Genomic DNA, 21,161 nt, shown 5'->3' with positions numbered 1-21,161 from the left:
TGGAAGATAAGAGATATAGTGTTTCTCTCCAGAGGAAATGAATATGTATGCATACTGCCCATTATAAAAGATTTGGTTTCCCTATGCTCAGGGATCCTTTTCTATAACGTAACCCATTGCACAAGCAGCTATTATCTGGTTCTTTTAATGTGGCCCTGCAAGACTGGGGCTCAGGGAAGTGGCAACAAAGCTGACATCCTTGCTACCACTCTTGTGATGAGTAGTAAACTGTCCTTTGCCTCTGACCTATGGGGTCTTTTGACTTCAGCTAGCATCCATAAAAGTGTGACAAGCTAACCTGTAAACTTGTATGTATGATAAAATCTCAGACCATTCATAATTCTTGACACATTCCTCTGACAATCCCATGAGGCATATACTGATTCTACAAGGCTGAGAAAGAATGACTACTGTTTACATCACCAGAGCCCCTATCACGCAATGCAACAAAAGCTTTACCAAAGGAACAATCCGCATGTCTCCCTGTGCTTTAATGAAATCAAGCCCCTACAATAGCTGAGAACTCTCAACTTCAATTTAAAAAGTTCTAATGATTTGAAAAGGAAACAACTGTCTTTTATACTTATCACTTGTTCTTCCCTAGCCACTATCAACTAGTAGGATCAATTATAACTTAAAGTTGGGGACAATGGGACAAGGTAGGGAGTTTACATAGCAGCAACACAAACAATTTAAGATTAAATATTAGATCCTTCCCTTCTCAAAAATCCTTTCTTCATCTGACCCAAGGATTTCTCACTAGCTGTCTTTTCCTAAGGCTTCAGCCTCTTTCCATTTGCTCAATACTCCACCAACTTTTCAGATCTTTCCTCCTCTTCACATACCCACATCGAAATTCTTTGCTGAGCAATCTTTTTGTTTCCCTTTACTTCCAGATTATGGCCATAGGGCCTGAATATCCATATGTAAAAATCACCTATTTCTTTCAAAACTAGTCAATATTTGGATTAACAGTAACCTCAAGCTTCCTGGGGTACATTATTGAAGTATAATTAGGTATGCCAATGTTTATTATGAAGTTTGACTATGAAGAAGATAAAAGATGAAACTATGAATATCTGCCTACTAAATACATTGATATTTTGGAATTTTGGGAGAAACTTAATTTTAAGAAGAAAGGGGGTACTTTTCCAAGGGACAATTCAGGGGAGATGGACCAGAAAAAGGAGAAGCTAATTCAGGAAAATTACCTGGACCAAATCCACAATGCCACAGAGTCAGGGTTAAGGTGGCACAGAGAAAAGCAATTCCTACCTAAGGAGGCCAAAAGTCTTACACAGGCTGGAACTGAGCGTCAATCTTACTTGCAAGAAACTTCCTAAAAATCAAAACTCTACGTGAACCTTTGCAAAGTTTAACCGATACTCATCATGTCCATGGTTTATATATTCTGCACTTTTCAATGTTTTGGGCTCTTTAAATCAGTGAGGTATAGTGAAAATAACACGAACTTTGAAATCATACACATCTAAGTGTGAATCCTAGTTCCAGCACTTAAAGAACTGTGTTTTTTTGAACAATTTACTTGACCTATTTTCTCACCTATAAAAGGGAAAATTATTACATTAACTATAGATAATATATGTAATATAGTCAGCACAATTCCTGTTAGGAAATTAAAGAAAATGGTGATATACATACATTAACTTAAACACACAATGGAGGAGATAGACAGTTCTTGAACCCAGGTATTCTGACTCTAAATCTGGGTTTCTTTTCACTCACTTAAGAGACATACTGGGGGGCCGGCCTGGTGGTGGAGCAGTTAAGTTCACACGTTCCACCTCTGGGGCCTGAGCTTTGCTGGTTTGGTACCGGGTGTGGACCTACGCACCACTTGTCAAGCTATGCTGTGGCAGGTGTCCCACCCATAAAGTAGAGGAAGATGGGCACAGATGTTAGGTCAGGGCCAATCCTCCTCAGCAAAAAGAGGAGGATTGGGGGCAGATGTTAGCTCAGGGCTAATCTTCCTCAAAAAAAAAAAAAAAAAAAGAGACATATTGGAAGGTAATATAGGGTGCGGTTTTATCTACCTTTCTGGATTGTTTATGATTGGGACTAAGAAGAGATAAAGTTCTAAAAAAGCTCAGGGTCAGTTTTTGGAGGTTCTGAAATGCTAGGTTAAGGAATTTTGACTTGAATAGTAAACTGGTGCAAAATGGAATGGCATATTGAAAGTGTTTTTTCTTTTTCATTTTTTGTGAGGAAGAGTGGCCCTGAGCTAACATCTGTGTCAGTCTTCTATTTTGTGTGTAGGATGCCACCACAGGATGGCTTGATGAGCAGTGTGTAGGTCCATGTGCAAGATCGTAACCTGAGAAGCCTGGGCTGCTGAAGTGGAGCGTGAACATAACCATTATGCCACCAGGCCAGCCCCTGAAAGTGATTTTTTAATGAGCACTTGAGTAGTGATATGTGAAGCAAATGCAATAACACAGTCTAAACTAGCATCTTCCAAAATCTTCACCCCAGATCAGCATTTTTGGGGAGCTTTTGTTATATACTACATTTCTACTTTTGATGATAAACAAAGAAGATGAGAATATTATAAATTCTGACAAGTTCTGTAGCTAAAGTAACACAATAATACCACTGAATACCTTTTTGATGTGTTTATTAATTATTACTTTTCTATGTGGTTCTTATTAATATTCAAAGATAACTTTAGGAAATACTAGCTTAAACTATAATGAATATACACATATATTTGTTTTCCTTACTTCATATAAATAAAAGATTTTTAAATTATGAGGTTTTTTAAGCATGTTTCTAGCCTTTTCTAGTTTTAGACAGCCTGGAAGTGTTCTTACAAATATATATCACCTATTTAATACTCAATGCTGGTCATATATCCATCTGTCTATGATTTGCACATGTTTCTCTAAAATCATAGTTCCTCAGGCAAATCACTATATTCACACTCAGTTTCTTTAGATTTTCTCCTGCAAAGGTTTTTTTTGACTCTACTCTTCAGCACCTGAAAGTACTACTGATCTGTAATATTTTTATAAGTTTGCAGGTACACTTCCAATATTTTTCTTATAGTTTGTTTTAAATTGTTGTTTAAAATTCTAAATATAGTCTGACAATGCCCATTATTTTCTTCCTCAGTTATCATAATTTATAAAATAAACTAATCATATTCCTCCCAGTTTTTAACTTTATCAGCCAGTTTTGCCTTACTGGGGAACAAAAACATGTTCACATTAGCCAGTCCTGTCATTACTTCTTGGGAGATGAAATAATTAATAGTGCAAATAAAAAAAAAGCCAAATGTGGCCTTTGGTGTTCACAGCTCATAATAAAAGCTGTTGTGTGTAACTAATAAATATTTTTATGTTTATAGAAATGAAGAAAACTTGATTCCTTTTCTGAAGACTTTACAAAACATCTCCAACCACATGGTCTTTATGATGTTTTAGTTTTTTTTTTCAAATACTCTAAATAGGTAGGAAAAACATCACATGCCCTCCTTGCATAATTTAGAAAGAAACACTATGCAGAAAAGAGCAAAATACATATAAGCAATGGTAAATGAGAAGGTTTTCAGAAGGCATTCCTTCTAGTCTTATAGAAAGCCATGTTTGATCCTTGGGAAAGCAGATTTAGAAAAGCAATAAAATGTTCCTCATTTCCTTTGCTTTAAGATTTTTATATCTAAAGATTTAGTTGGCTTTTTTTCCTTAGAATTTGGTGCAAATAGCCAGGGAGACGTGAGGTGCACTAATGGTTTTTAATAGTAACAATATCATAACACCCATAGTATTTATTTTCAGAATAAATATATAATTATGGATCCTGCTAAGCATAAATATTTATCCTTCAAAAGTTGAAGTAGAGACTTACCAAAGGCCAAGAAAATGACCACGAACTTTGAATAATTTTAAATGAGTTCAGACATCACTTTTAAAATTGGGGAGCATATGAAATCATTCAAGATACGTTTTTATTTCTTGTGTCAGAACTAAGAAAATAATTTTCTAGTGAAACAGCACTCAGGAAAAAAAAATCATCCATAAATATTCACTTTATATAATAGGATGTGTGAAATTTAAAATGTTTTTTTAAAAGTAAAATAATTGAAGTGATAAGCCATAAAGCAAATGCTGCATAAATTGGATCATCAACAGACAACAAGGAAAGTAAGTGCAAAAGCAATGCATATGTTGAAATGTTGGCACTTTTGACAAACTTTAGAAAGAATTCATGTTTCATAAAGTCACATTTAGTTATTTAATTTTCTTCTCAAAATTATTTCCATGCTGCAAACCTACATTTGTCTTGTCTTGTTTTCTTGGAATAAATAAGTGAAAGGTGGCTGAAATGGACAGCAGGAGTGCAAATGAAATGAAGCTCGTTCAGTTGTGACCCCATTTCATTTCTTCCCAAGACACACTTATCTCAAAAGCAAATCGGTGCCATGTCCAGCTGGTAATACATGATAAGTATGAAAATGAGTCCATCTTTGACATTTAACATGAAAATTTATATTGCTCTCAGTATCTGGACGTGTCCAGTAAGAAGAGGAAGTGGTGAGCTGCTGCTTCGGCTCAGTAACCTGAATGCATCAAACTTTCGCTTTGCCACTCTCTAGAACAGGAATATGATATGTGTAACTGAATGTTCCAACCAGCCTGCCAGTGAGTACATTACTCCCTGGGAGTGAGGGAGACTTCCTAAGAAAACAGAATATTATTTTAAGCTGTTTCTCGAATCCTCAATACAGTTAAATTGGTCAATTTATCTCTGAGGGGATATATTAACTGAATTATTCTACAGGGACTTTGACTTAATTGGTGTGGGTTGGGACCTGGGCATGGGTTTTTATTTTAAAATTATTTTAAAAGCTTTCCAGATGATTGTAATGTGCAGCCTGGGAAGAGGACCGCTGGGCTAAATGAAAGCCTCAGGCTACGCTTGCTTCTCAGAGGCTGACTGCTTGGGGACTTCCCCCAGTTCCCTATTCCTATCAACTTCATCTGCAGTTCCATCCTACTTCAGCACAGAACTGTTGGATTTCTTTCTCTCCTCAGATAACCCCACCTACTTTACAGAAAAAAAAATGGGGGAGGAGGGAAGTGCACCATTTGAGAATGATGTCTTCTTCTGTTTCCCACCTGTAAAATTATCTATACCTTCAACAGTTGCTTTCTCAGGTCTCCCACCTCAAAGGAGAGGGTGTGTTATTTCTTATCCAAGAGCAATGTCATCCCCTCTATTCTGAGTCCCAGACCCTTTATGTCCCAGAACGGTATCTTTCAATTTGCCCAGCTCTCACCTGTACCTTCAACTTCTCACAAACACTGGATCTTTGCCATCATTATTTAAATCTCTCACATCTTAAAAACAATCTTTCCCCAACAGCATGCCCCTCTTGCCTTTGCTTCATAGTCAAGCTTCTGCTTTTCACTTTAAGCCTCAATTTTCTCACTTCATTACTCCTCAACTACAGCCATGTGTCTTCCATACCAACAATTCCAATGAAAATGATTTTACCAAGGGCACTAGTGACCTCTTGGTTGTTGAATTCAATGAGTTCTTATTTTCTCAACCATTTTGCAGAATTTAACAATATTGACCACATCTCATTTATAAAATCTCTCCTCCCTGTGTTTGCCATACCACCATTCCCTATAGTTACCCATCTCTGTTTCTAGCTGCTCCTTTTTTTAGTCTCCTTCACAGGCTCAACTTCCCCTTCTTATACCCTATATATTGGTGTCTCCCTCAGTTTATATCTCTTCTAACTCTACTCTGTCTTTCTTTTATCACTGACTTAATCTAAAATCATACTGATTTTTACCTGATTTGTTCAGTTCTATTCTATGCTTCCTACATTGCATCTAGCCTAGTGGGAAACCAGGCACTCATTCATTCAAGTATTTGTAAGTGTGCCTGCTATCTGCTGTACATTGCTAGTTGCTAGAGATGCTGATGTTATATACCTAGATTCACAAAAATTATTATAAGACTAGCTGAGCAGTAGAACATGGTTCATCCTTTAACAAAAGGAAAGGAATAAAAAATCAAAACATTTGTGATAAAGTCCGTATGTTCACATCAAGAATAAAAACCGATTTTTAAAAATTTCAAATAAATTCAATTTAAATATTAAAAATTTCCCACTTCTCACCAATCATGTCTGTGTATATTTTGCCTATGCCTTGTGTTTCCTCTTTGGTGTCTCTGTCTTTCTCAGGTTTGCATCTTTTTTCACTTCACATTGTATCTTTCACTTGCATGGTACAATTCTATACTTTGAGTGCATATACAAAGTATCAGACATTCTAGAAATCACACTGTGATCATTTTCTCTACAGATTCTCCTGCCCAGAAGCAGTTCTACTGCTATGTTAAAACAAAAGGGAGAAGCTATGTAAGGGAGTCCTAATTCCGCTATCCTTCTCCAGTCTTTTTATGTGACCAGAATTAGTGGAAAGGCTATTAAGTCATCATAGATACACCATAGGTATTCCAGGTGCTTTGTGCTAACAGCATATCCTGTCAGCAAACAGGAAATAAAGCTTTCTACATTGCAGGAGAATTTTGATGGATTGTACAGATTTACTACAAACACAAAAAACATCATTTCATTTAAAAAATTATTTGAAATTCTCTTTCTAATGGGTAGTTTGTCCTGAAAACTTTAAATTCTTTGTGCTGATTTCATTAGTTTTCCATTTGTTCATCCTTGCATAAAGATAACACATTTCAGGTTTTTTCCTTGATTCAGCCAAAACATCCATTATTTATTTAGTTATTACTTTTATTTCCTTAGTTATTTGTGCTTTGGTCATGACATAGTACACTTTATCCCCATTAAATTTCAAATCCTCAGGTCGTTAAAATTATATATGCTAAACATTAAAGAGTTGTTTCCTGTTTATTTTTCTCTCCCAACTCTCTTAGAATTGTTATCAATTAATTTTAAGAATTAAAATATTTATTTTTCATTTAAAAACTCTCAAAACTATAATCCTTAGCACATAGCAGAATCAAGAATCACACTACAATCAACTTTATTTTTGAAAGATATAGTTTAAAATCAATATATTATAGGGGTGTGTTTAATATTAAGCAAATGTATGAACAAAAATAATTATCTTAATATGAAATCATATTTTTAATAGTAAATGAGGTATGAAAGATCCACAGAATCTAAATTACTTTGAAGCAGTTTTATAATTGATAACTACAATTTTGGCACCTAATAAAAGGAATATTTGTCTATTTTTAAAGTGCTACCTAAAACACAGTGAAATAGAGAACTATAATATTCTGTTAGCAATAGTTTATCAGATTTATTATTATTATTATTGTTGCCTGCTGTGTGCCAGAAACTGAGATAAACACTAGGCCTGCAAAGGTAAAGAAGAACATTGTTATGGATTGAATATTGTGTCCTCCCCACCCCCAAGTTTGTTTGTTGAATTCTAACACCCAATGTGATGCTATTAGGAGATAGGGCCTTTAGAAGGTGATTAGGTGATAAGGTTCAGTCTTCATGAATGGATTAGTGCCCTTATAAAAGTGACTCAAGAGAGATCCCTCACTCCTTCTGCCATGTGAGGTCACAGTTGGAAGGTTGCAATAAGCAAGCTGGTCCTGATCAGACATGATATGGAACGTCCCAGCCTCCAGAATTGTGATAAATAAACGTTTATTGTTTATAAGCCACTCAGTTTATGGTATTTTTGTTATAACTGCCGAAGCAGACTATGACAACATTGGATGAAAAATAACCTTAACATGTTCTAAAGTCCATAAAAACAGTATTTGTACTTAAGAATATTTAGAATTACAACTTGAAGAAGTCTATAGTAATGACCTTGTACATATACCCTCATCAATTTACAAGAAAGCAAACTGAAGCCCAGGAAAAGTTAAGGAACATGAGCAAGGTCATACTGCCAGGAGATGGGTGAGTTGTAAACAGAAAGATTTCATGTGGAGACCTTCCCTCCTATAAACCAAACCAAAATGGAGTCATTTACTTGCTAAGTATTTGCATATTTTTCTAATAATTTGTGAGGTAGGCAAGATGTTTGGAATGCATTGCTGAACAACTGCTGGAAGAGTACCATTGAAAAGCAAAATTTCTAATTGTTCAGGTAATTTTGAATCTTAAATGATATACACAAATGCATCATTATTAATCTCCATCAAATAACATGTAAATGCTATTTTATCATTGAAATATGTTCACTGTTAGAGCTCAGTAAAATTTATTTGCTTATGAAATTATATAATAAATTTATAACTATTGTTTTTAGAAAAATATTACCTTCAAGAAACATGAATGTATGATAAATATCCATATCTAGACCATCTGTCTATCTTCTTCACCATACGTCACTCTATTAATTGCCAATATCATTGCTATTATGCATCATCTCATCTGTAACATTAGTCCATGAAACTAAGAAGGCATCAAGAATAACTACAGAAAAACACCTGCTATAAGTGTTTGTGGTTGATAAATTTCAGCAGGTTCTGGTTCGCTCTTGGGCAAAATTTTCTAATTGTTTCTGCATAACAGGAAGCCTTCTACCAGAGCAACTTTCTCTGGTTACAATCAACAAATTACTATCTTCTTAAACTGTTTGTTATAATTAATTAAGTCTCTCCACAATATTTATTCAAAATGTTTATTTAGCAACTCTTAAGTACACAAAAATATGGCCATAATGGTCACTGGGCAAAACATTGTGAAGACGAATAAAATATGAGTAGGAACTTAAAGCATATGTGAAGGAATATCGAAAACTATAAGACCCCAGAAGCTCTTACTAACTACTGGTTAGTGAGGGTCACAGCTCTTAGGTCTGGCAGCAGTTATCTACTACATAAACTGTAGGTCCTTTTTTTACTTTGTATATGATTAAAGGAATCGAGCTTCATTATGATCCTTCCATTTAATCAAAAGCAATAGATGGATAGATCACATTGGTAACTGTCTTCTTCTTGGTAACGGTCAAAACAAAACCATTCAAAATTCAAGTGCTTTAGAAGAGTTGATTATTTTGTTCTTTCTGAGGTGGTTTTGGTTGAAGAAGCAAGTCTACTGCCCATGAAATGATGAGGAACAACTGCCAAAAAGAGTAGAACTAAATGTTAAATTTTGTGGTGAAGACAGTAAATGTGACATAACGTTTAAAAAGGGGGAGATAAAGAATAGTTAAAGTAGGAAAGAATTTTTGGAGGAGGTGAAAGCTGGTAAAACTTTGAAAGGTGTGCAGAATATGGTTAACAGGTGTGCTTTCATTCAGGACAGGTCAGACGTATATGAAAATTAGGGGGGTGATATTGAGATGCCTGGGATAAACTTTTGGTAAGTGTTAAAGAAACAAGTGGATAGACACAAATCATGAATGATTTTGGAAATCAGATGAGTTAACAATCATTATCAGCAGCAGCACCATCACAATCACTAGGACCTTTATCCCTAAGTGTTTGTGTTTCAGCCCATATACTAAGTGCTTTTATATGGATTACCTCATTCCATTCTCATGCAAATTCTTAACTCCTTATGAAGTAGATACTGATATATTGTAATACTTCTTTTACAGAAAAGAAATCTGACAATTATAAAGAGGGTATATTACTGAAGTAGAAGATCACGGATTTGAACTGAAATAGTCTGATACCTGAGTTCATATTCTTAATTATTTAATTTTATTCGATCACAGTATGAAATTGAGAAACAACACAGGGACTTGAACATTCCTGAGACACAATAAAATTGAGATCTTGATGGGATTAGTCTATCAGCAATATGTATGATAAATTGTAGTCCAAATGAAAAGCTATGGGATAGTTGCAGTACTGGAACTACATAATGGTGATAATGGAATTGAGGTTTAGGGCTGCTTCCAGAAACACTTCAGAGGAGTTACATAATACAATCTTCCCAATCTTATCTCATTTTATAATCTTTCATATACCCAACCAAACTGGAATGCCCATCCTCCTCCACTTTATTCCCCAGATCTGCCAGTTTACTTTGTGATTTTACTCATGGATATTGTCTATATTTGAAATGTCTTCCAACTCCCTCTGTTGAAATCCAAAATAATTTCCAAGTTCTGCCCATATGTCACTTCCTCCATCTCAATGCCTGACTGTCTCCAAACAGGGAAATAATCTTCCACAAGTGAATTTTGCAGAGGATTGTACCTCTCTTACAAACAAAACAGTCTACTATATATTACAGAGTTCTGTATTTATGCCTTGAAATCAATAAAAAATAATAAAAACCATTACATACTGTGCATCCCCCATAGTATTTAATCTGGTGTACCTACTAATGTTCATTAATGTTTACAGAATTCAAAATAAATCAATCAGTATATTAATAAGTGAATAAGAAAATAATTGGATGATTGATTGAATAAAGAAATTAAAAGGTGACTCTCTGATTTTTACCACAGTTTCTAGTATTTTTGTATTTCTTTTGTCTTCTTTTCTAACCTTCTCTTAATCACCCCTTCCATTACTCCCACTAGTGGTTCATGCCCTTGTGGCTTAACACACAAAAACCTTGGTTATTTGGGGCCGTCCAAATATGGAGATTGAATATTAGTCAAAATTTTTTGTCCAATTGATCAATATTAACTCTCTTAAATAAGTTTCCTAGCTAACAAGTTATCAACTCTCAAATAAATGCTGTTTCTTTGAATATCATGAATGTCTAAAATAAACATTCTATATACCATTCAGATGCATAAGTCTGCTTATTTGCATAAGCTCCAGCTTTTGGATATCTATTGCATTTCCAACAAAGGAATAATTGTTTCCATAAGTGTAAACTGGCAAATGTCTCGTATACATATCCCATTTAGGGAATAACAATTATTGTCTGGGTTTGTGTAAAATCCATTAATATTAATTTCTGAATTGCTCTTTTTCTTTTAATTCATAATTTGTTGTTTGTGTGAAGTTTCAGTCCCTTTAAAATCACCATTTCTTGATTGCTCAACCATGCAATACATAGACAGCAGCTATATTAATAACCTCTCAAAGGTGCAGTGCACTGATACTGCTATTTATGCTGCCGTCTAGAAAAAAGCATATTTATTCCATCCAAGCACCCATGAGACATGAAACTATTTTTTGTTCAGACTCATAGTAGATAGTCATTTTAAAACTTCAATTACTATTTCAGTATGTTCCTTCCATTACTGTTTCCAGCACCACAGCCAGTAATTTCTAATAGCAAAGTGTATTTTATAAACCATGCACACATATGCCTTGCAGGCAATGAGCAAATAAAACTGTGTATAAATGATTAATATCTGCATAAAAAGCATAAAATTTAGATAAAATAATATCAATATATGAAGGCTGAACACGCAAATTTTATACCTTACAGCAATGTCTGTTGAATGAATAGAATATATATCAATCATCACCTATCTTGGGATAGAAGAAAAGTAATCATACATTAATACTCAGCAAATATTTCTTGAGATTTAAGTCAGTACAGAGTTGTTCTTTGCGTTATAGGGTTTATGAAAAATAACAAAATAATGTAACATTATTTCTGCCTTTGAACAATTTACAATCATAATAAATATGGTTCATTCTTTTTATTGAAATGAGTCTTAAAGGAAAAAAGATGGTTTACAGTCTCAATCTTATTTTATGTAGACCTTAACTTCCGAGATCTGACTATAACTTCTCTTCTTGCCTGAGATTTTGTTCATGCATTAACATTAATCACCTTTTCTTGAATCTATCCTCTATTTTCCCATTCTTTCTTGCCATCAAAAAATGCACACATCTAATTTATGTAGAACTGAAGCAGGATATTTGAATACACCAATTTGAACCATAATTTTCACTATATTGTCCCTTATAACTATAATTTGTCTTGAGTGGAGGACACCATAAGAAATCGACCTTATATCTTTTCCTGTTCTAGTCATTGCCAGGATATCAATGAAAGGAACTCCAATAATACTTATTACTCAGTGTACATCTTATAAAGAACAATGCAAGATGTTTCAGACCTCAAAGCCAGGAAAAAGTTTGCTTTTGTGGCATCTAGTTGTATGTGTATTTCATAGAGAATGGTTTCCATGGAAACTTGTCAGGTTTCCCTATTTGTTTGGCAGCTGTTATATTTAAGTCTAGTGTGTAAACCATTTTTTTCCTTCTGTGTTATTGCTTCAGTTATTATTATTATTTTTATTGAGGTAACATTGGTTTATAACTATATAAATTTCAGATGTACATCATTACATTTCAACTTCTGTATAGACTACATCATGTTCATCACCAAAATTCTAGTCACCATCCATCAGCATTTACATGTGCCCTTTTACCCTTCCCCACTCCCCCACCTCTCTTCCCCTCTGGTTGTTTACCAACTCGTATGTAAGCTTTTGTTTAGGATGATATAACTATTTTACTTTATTTTCTCATTATCCCCATTTCACTATGTTCTATGTTATTGCACTATATGTCATTTGTAAGCCTTTGAAAATGAGAAAGATAATGAATAAACATCTACCTGTGACAGGAAAGTTTTACAAGGAACTTGAGATGAAGCTAGGTTGTTTCTTCTTACTTTGGGTTGCCAATACCAAGTGAGTGGAATTTACCTTTTGTTTCCATTTTATCATTTATCATTTCCATTTTATCATTCTCTTTAATGCTCTGAAATCTGGCTTCTCTCTCCATTCTATGAATAGTCTTTCTTTTTTCTTTCCTTTGTTTTTCTTTCTTTTTTTTTGTGAGGAAGATTGGCCCTGAGCTATCATTTATTGACAATCTTTCTTTTTTCGCTTGAGGAAGATTGTCACTGAGCTAACATCGGTGCCAATCTTCCTCTATTTTATGTAGGATGCCACCACAGCATGGCTTGACAAGTGGTGCTAGCTCTGCATCCGGGATCTGAACCCATGAACCCCAGGCTGCCAAAGCAGAGGCCGCAAACTTAACCACCATGCCACTGGGCCAGCCCGTGAACAGTCTTTCTTAAGAATGTTAGTATTTTCCAGGCATTTAAGCTGGGAAAGTGATTGGATCTCTAGGCCTTATATTCCTCTTTTCTGAAATGGAGATAACAATGCCTCCATTGGCTTGTTTTGAAGATTAAATGACAGAGTATATGCAGTGGTTAACACAGTGCCTGGCACATAGTAAGTGCTTAAAAAAAACTTGCTGCTGATGACAACATCATAGTTACTGTGGATAATCTTCCATTTAGTTCCATCTTTCAGTTTCTTTATGTTCATTAATAGCATAAAATTTTTCTAGTCTCATAGTCTCAAATATCACTTTTGACTCTTTCCTGTAATTTTCTCCTTGCATATCTAGCCAGTTGTAAAATTCTTTGTCTTTTTCCCTTTACAGTAACTCTCAAGTTTCTCCCTTCTCTATCCCCCTGATATCAACCTCATTCTATCTGAGAGGAATCTACAGGGTATGGTGACTCAGTGAAAATGTTCCCTGAGGGAGAAGAAGAACTAACAGAATTTTGAGTAACAAGACACTGAAATATGCAAAGATGCCATGATTAAAAACAACAACAAACAAGCAATCAAGAGTGCTAGCAGGCCAGGATGACGTATTCATTTTCAAACACAGCTTAATAAAGTTTAGAAAAAAAGAGGCCTCATTTAATTTATATGGAAATAAATAATTTGTAGAAAGGTGGTCGGAGTAAATCTTACCTGCAATTACTGGTAAAAGCCAGAGCACTCACTGATTTGTCTTAGTTTAAATTAACTAACTATAGACCCTGTGCTCTACCTCCACTGCCACCAATATCACTACTGTTGGACACATAAGCAATTAAAATGGCAAATCATACAAGTGGAGGTAGAATTATGGTTAAAAAAATATCCATATCATCCATACCAATGCCTATAAAGGGTAATTTGTGATAAAAGAAAAATAGCCAGTGAAGTTTCCATTGCCTTATCTTACATGTTTTTATGCTCCAAACTAATTAGATCAGGAAATTCTTGGGAAACTAACATAGTGGTTCACATATTACAGATTTTCAATAAATGTTGTTAAATATATGAGGTAAATATTTCCTTAAAGACTGAATTTCTGTTCAAAGATTTAATTGAAATTTATACTCAAAGGAACAAACTTCAAACTATTAAAATGTGATTAAGAGAGTATTTTTATTTTAAAGACTTCTTTTTACCTTTACAGACAGGCCTGTGATCACTCCAAGCGGCAAAGACTTCAGCTATCCGTTGACAGGTGATGCTCTTAGCGCCCTGTAGGACATAATCTTCATCACAAGAAAACTGCACAGTTGATCCAAGGCTAAAATTGAACAACGGATTAAAAAAGAAGATTAGAAGCATATAACATAAAGATTAGGCTCCACTTCTACTTGAAATATCCAATAGGTCAAAAATGTCCCATAGTGACAAAAAAGTACCTTTCTACTGAGAAAACAAACTATGAAAATACGACTTGTATAAATGTTTAATAAAAGTCATAAACAGATGAATCTACTGTAAGTCAATAACATGCAGACACTAGTAGGAATTGTGGTTAGCTGTCACCAAGTTTAATTATCTTATTACTAGTTGTAAAAGCCAAGGTTAAATAATTGACTAAATTTCCCATTCTAAGGAAGTGGTAAATGTGAAGCAAAAAGTGGACTTTCCAGCTTGAAACCCAGGATTCAAATGGTGTGTATTCACACCACATTACAGCACTTCTCCAGCAGATATTTATATGTGTATTCATTTGGACATATATTTGCGCATCCACCTCTATATGCATGTATATATACACACATACATATTTAGGGATACAAAATGGTGCTGATTGTTTTTCAAATAAAATCCATCCACCATTTATTATTTAACCTATTACTATTTGGATTTTGCTTCCCTTTCCACGGAAAGTGAAGTTACTAAAACAATCATGTTTTTAATCCCTAATTGATAAGCATAATGGATGATTTCTGAAATAAAAAAAAAAAAAACGGCCATGAATTTTCTTTCTTAAAATCCTTAAACAGCAACTCGGCAGCAAAAATAAATAAATAAAGTCCAATTTCCTTAACATGACATAAAAAGCTTTCTAGCAGTAAATCCCCACCAACCTTTCCAGCTCATTTCTAACCCAGTGCCACAAGTGATTAGCATCTCTAGCAGCTTACTGTTTCTGCACAGGCCATGCATTTTTCCATCTGCACTGCTCTCCCTGCCCCCTCTGCCTGGAGGGCATTACCTGCACCCTCTTGCCCAGTCTGTGCCTGGACAGCTCCTCTTGAGCTTCCTGAGCTTGTCACACAGAGGGATTACATGATCACATTTCTGTTGTAAGAAGATATCTCTGGAACAGTGTGGAGGACAGTTTTAAAGGAAGGTTAATTAGAGAAAGGGAGGCCAGTAAGAAATAATTCAAATAGTGTAGGCCAAGGATTGGCAAACTATGTCCTGAAGGCCAAATCTGGTCCACTGCCTGCTTTTGTACAGCTCAGGAGATAAAAATCATCTTTACACTTTTAAACACTTTTTTAAAAATCACAAAAAGAATATTTTATAAAATGTAAAAACTGTGTTAAATTCAGATTTTAATGTCTACAAATAAAGTTTTGTTGGAACATAGCCACACTCTTTCATTTACATTTTATCCATGGCTGTTTTCATACTAGAATGTCAGAGGTGAGTAGTTGCAATGGAGATTCGTTGGCCTACAAATGATACAATATTTACTACCTAACTCTGCAGAAAAAGCTGGCCAACCTCTCTGGTCTAGGCTAAAGATGACAAAAGACCTGAACTAAAGGGTGGCATGGCTCTAGGCATTAGAATCTACTCTCCTCTGGAGCCATTATCCTTTTTTCTCTTATTCTTTCTTTTTTAAAAGTGGTTTCATTTTAAATAGAAAACACATCCAGAAAAGTGTACAAAATAAAATGCACAGCTCAGTGAATTATCATGAATTAGACACCCATATAACCAAGAAATAGATTATCCTCTGGGACTTCTTATTGACTCCAAGTTTTACTTAGACTACTCTATAGCCTGAGCAGCCTTACAAGTTTACCAAAAGAGCAATTCTCCGTCTTTTTGTACTTCCCTATCCCAGTAAATGGAAACTCCATCCTTCTAGTTGAAGGTCCAAAAACCTTGGAGTTCTTCTCAACTCATCTTTTTCTCTTAGTTTTCATATCCACCCCATCGAGCAAATCCTGTCAGCAACACTTTCAAAATCGAGAACTTCCCATTTCTCACCTCTACACTGTCACCACCCTCATCTGAGCCACCATAATTTGTCCTCTATATTACTGCCAATAGTTCTTTTTGCCATGGTGTTGGTTTCCTGTTTCTGTTCTTGACTCCCTGCAATCTATCCTTAAGTAGTGTCCACAACAATCTTTTTAAAACATAGTTCAAATAATGCCATTCCCCAGTGTCAAATCTTCTAACATTTCTCCATTTCACTCAGAGTAAAGGCAATACTCTTATAACGGCCTATGTGATCTGCCCATTCTAATTTTCAGAACTCATTTCCACTTTCTTCCTGAATCTCTGTTCTTTAGAAACATTGGCTTCCTTGCTCTGGCTTGAAAATGTTAAGCATACACTTGGCTCAAGGTCTTTACATTTGCTTGTATATCAGTTTGGAAAATACTTCCTCCAGGAGTCCATATCTGTTATTTTCTTCACATGCGACCTTATCATAAGGCCCTCCTTGACTATTCTCTTTAAAACAGCTACTCCAACCCATTATCTTCTTCCACGTCATTTCCTTTACACTATCTGATGCTTGTGTATTTGTCTACTTATTGTGTCTCTCATCCCACTAGAAAAACTCTCATCCCACTAGAATATGTTTTCCAACCTGTCAAACGTATCCTAGTATACAGTAAGTTGTTAAATACTTAAATATATATATTTTGAGAAACACTGAATAAATGCTATCTTTATAAAATATATTTACAATAAAGATAAATATGTATCTTTAATAATGTAGATTTATTATCTAAAATGGCCTAATCAAGATACCACATCTCTATTATTGGTCAAAATTATTCTTGGGTAAGATACTCTCTCAAGGCTATTTTAACTGCTTATAATCCACATGCACTCACCTCCCACCACTTGATACATTTGCTGTGTTCCAGAAACAGTAAGGAAAATAAATGATTACAACACAGCAAATGAAGGAGACAGGGGTATGAAATTAAGTTAAGGAAACAATCAGAGACTGGGGGCAGATCATTTACGAATTGGTAGGCCATAGTAAGGATATTAACCTTTACCCTGAGAGAACTGGGCAGTAACTGTAGGACTGTGAGCCAAAGGAATGACATTATGTTACTTTATGTTTTAAAGTGATCATACTGGCTGCTGAGTGAAGAATAAACTTTGAGGGGGCAAAGGCAGAAGCAGGGAGATTAATTAACTAGCTGTTGCAGTTATCCTAGCTTTTATGGAGATGATATGATGGTGACTTGTACTAGGGAGATAGTAGTTAGAAACTAATGATGGCAAAACAAAAAAAAAAATAAGGCCTTAGGTTAGGGCTTGGTCCACAGAAGTCATTTTAATTATTATTTTCTCACTAACAATGAATTAATGATTCTGTCAAGGTCATCATATTTGATCACAGATGAACATAATATTCTAGTTTAACCAGACTCTTGGTGTTAAAGTAAAAAACTGCATCTCGTTTAAGCAACAAGTGTTTGAGCTTGTTTCTTTTGATTATGGTAAACCAATTCACTTAGCCTGGAGAGAGGCAATTGGTAATAATAAATACATAAGTGCTTTGCTACAATACTATGCCAACGATGGTCTCTAAAGTTTCTACCCTTCTCCTCACCCAAAGATTAGCAATCCCAATAATTTTTTCTCCAATTAATACACCAAGGGAAGTAGTTTAGAGTTGTGGTTAACAGTTTAAGCTGCAGAATCAGAGAAATCTTCCAAATCCTAAACCTTCTCTTTCCCAACTTTATGGCTTTGAGAAAGTAAAAATCTCTATAAGCCTCAGCGTCCTCATCTGTCGTGACCACGTAATGACACATCATTTGCAAAGTACACAGTACTTAAGACATATCTGGCACTCAATTATTTCCCTCAGTCATGGCAATAATTGTGAAATTCATTAATTCTCCCCCACTATTAAAGGAAAGACTATTTATTTGGCATCTGCAAGCACCTCCACCCAGGATCACAGCTACCCTTTAACATGTTCTAGACCAAAAATATAAAAGTGCAAAACAACACAGAGAGGGCAGAAATCAATGGAATAAGAAGTCTTTTCAGTAGCATCCAGGCTCAATGATATCCAGGAAATGGGTTTCTTGAAGAAATGCACTGTGTTTTCATTTTACAAACTGCTTTAATATTTGAATCAAACAAAGAAAATTTATAACGAAGTTTCATTAAAAATATGTATTACTAGGAAAGTATGTAGTTATACTGAATTGACAATAAAGGAAGAACATCTGTACACCCATTGTAATTTCTATGTCACCACTGAAGACATCTGCCCTGCCCAGCTAAACAAAACCTTCCACTTTAGTAGGTTACTCAATCTCATATAACATTCCAAAATAAATGATTGAACACATTTTTAATTTGAAAGTATCAAATCATCAAGCATATGATATGCAGTTGCATAATTGGGAAAACAAGTATTATCTTTTTTAAAACTATGGTTATTACTGCAAAACACATTATAACATCAAAGCTGTCACTAATACAGAGAGGAACTAATACAGATATGGAAGGACAAATGGTGGTGGTTGGGTCAGAGATGAGGATTTAAGAAACAAGGGAGCAAGGAATATCGACAGCATTATACCAAGAGCAAATCTGTATTTAAGTTTTGTTTTCCTTTTTTTGAGGAGGATTAGCCCTGAGCAAACTGCTGCCACTCCTCCTTTTTGCCGAGGAAGAATGGCCCTGAGCTAACATCCATGCCCATCTTCCTCTACTTTATACGTGGGATGCCTACCACAGCATGGCTTTTGCCAAGCAGTGCTATGTCCGCACCTGGGATCCGAACTGGTGAACCCTGGACCACCGAGAAGCAAAACATACGAACTTAACCGCTGCGCCAGCGGGCCGGCCCCTAAGTATTTCTGTCGTTATTTTTTGGGGGGATGATTTAAAGGTCCAGACCATTTCCTGACAGATACAGAAATTCCCCACTAAGGCAGATGTATATTTTTCAAAATTATTACTGTACAAGTAGAAATTATCCAGGCAAGAAGGACGACCTAAAAATTAAAGCATCTGCAAACCATTTCTGAAGTAAAAAAAACCCAAAATACTAAACATGCAGAAAATTACTATCATCAAAATGATCTAAAAAATACAAGTTTAGTATCTTTGAAAATCAAATGATTCTTTAAATGAATTTAAATGAATAATTTCAAAAATGATTAATTGCACATTAGAAATTCTGAGGTTATGGGGCCACCCGACTGGTGCAGCAGTTAAGTTTGCACATTCTGCTTCAGCGGCCTGGGGTTTGCCAGTTTGGATCCCGGGTGTGGACCTGCACACTGCTTGTGAAACCACGCTGTGGCAGGCATCCCACATATAAAATAGAGGATGATGGGCACAGATGTTAACTCAGGGCCAGTCTTCCTTGACAAAAAGAGGAGGATTGACAGATGTTAGCCCAGGCCTAATCTTCCGTGGGGGAATAAAAAAGAAATTCTGAGGTAACTTTTATCAAAATGAGATTTGGAATAAGAAATTTTTACAATATGACAGTTTTCTTCCTAAAACTACAGAAGTGATTTGTGATTATTGTAGAAAATTTTCAAAATAAAAATTAGAAAATAAAAGTGAAAATTACTTTAAGCTCTACAAAACACGTTTTTAATCTAACTCCAGAATTCCAGTTCTTTTCCTATTCATATTCATTCTCTCTTCCTTCCTCCCTGTAAAAACGGAGCAAATGTCTCTCTTTATAGAAAGGCTATTTCTCCACCTGGTCTTGGATTCAGTACATCTCTCCTTCTCGTTACCTGTACCATTAATTATTCTCTCTCTTTCTTGAATATTCAACCTGTCATTTTAAGCTGGAAGCAAAAGTGGTGATATTAATCCATTTATTAGGAAATTGTAGAAATTACATGTTCATACAATTTATTCTGCAGGGATGATAAATAACTTTATTTTCAAAATATGTTGTTTTCATTCTAAATTATATTGATAAGTTTTTTAGATATTTTAAAAGGTTTTAGGGGGCCGGCCTGGTGGCGCAGTGGTCAAGTTTGCATGTTCTGCTTCTCGGCGGCCCAGAGTTCGCCGGTTCGGATCCCGGGTGCGGACATGGCACCACTTGGCAAAAAGCCATGCTGTGGTAGGCGTCCCACGTATAAAGCAGAGGAAGATGGGCATGGATGTAAGCTCAGGGCCAGTCTTCCTCAGCAAAAAGAGGAGGATTGGCAGTAGTTAGCTCAGGGCTAATAGTCCTCAAAAAAAAAAAAAAAATTCTATGTTGAAAGTGACAAATACACCCTTAATAAAACTGGTATTTTTTTTTTTAAAAAAAGGTTTTAAACTCTACTAAACTTTTCTTTAAAAAATAAAAGAACATCATAGTCTTTTTATATGTATTGCTCATTTCATTGTCCTTATAAAATTAATATCATTCCTTTCCAAAGGTAATATCAGCAGAACCAAGTCTATGCCAAAATACAAGGAAAATCCAATTCAGCATTCACACACCTTCATATTTTAGTTTCCTGATCTACTGTCTTCTTTACACTATTGGTTACGATCAGTTTGGATATTGTTCCTGAGTATCTTGGCTTGTGCAATTTTAAAAGTCACTCACTATCTCAATCAATATTGAAACCAACTTCTACCCTCTTAATGCCCCCAAACTTGGTCTCTTGTGTATAATTTAAAGCATACCTCGAAGGTGATGTTGCTACCTGCCCCACCTCTCCAGTACTTCATTTCACTTCAGCTTAAATTCTGTCACCAAGAATAAATCCTTATGGTTTTATTTTATATATTTATATACTTCTATGAAACAATACAATAGGTTGAGAAATGGAGCAATTCCAAATGGGGCAATATCCTGGAAAAAGGAACCATCCCAGAGGAATGGGTTGTTCAGAAAGAAACACAAAAGCACTAGGCAAGCACATTAATGTGGACTTTCCTATTCAAACAGCT

At 35.2% G+C, this 21,161-nt stretch overlaps 1 protein-coding gene across 1 annotated transcript in view; it reads right to left on the bottom strand.

Annotated features, from left to right (window-relative positions):
* CSMD3 (CUB and Sushi multiple domains 3) overlaps positions 1–21,161 on the bottom strand; it is a 1,175,747-nt gene that overhangs the window by 627,531 nt on the left and 527,055 nt on the right. The window contains exon 10 of the mRNA XM_046642300.1: positions 14,186–14,310. Coding sequence (XP_046498256.1) covers positions 14,186–14,310 — 125 coding nt within the window. The remainder of the gene's footprint in view (positions 1–14,185; positions 14,311–21,161) is intronic.

This window comes from Equus quagga, chromosome 16, assembly GCF_021613505.1.
Source record: "Equus quagga isolate Etosha38 chromosome 16, UCLA_HA_Equagga_1.0, whole genome shotgun sequence".
In the NCBI taxonomy this organism is placed as follows: Eukaryota; Metazoa; Chordata; class Mammalia; order Perissodactyla; family Equidae; genus Equus; species Equus quagga.
This window is presented reverse-complemented; position numbering and strand designations above follow the sequence as displayed.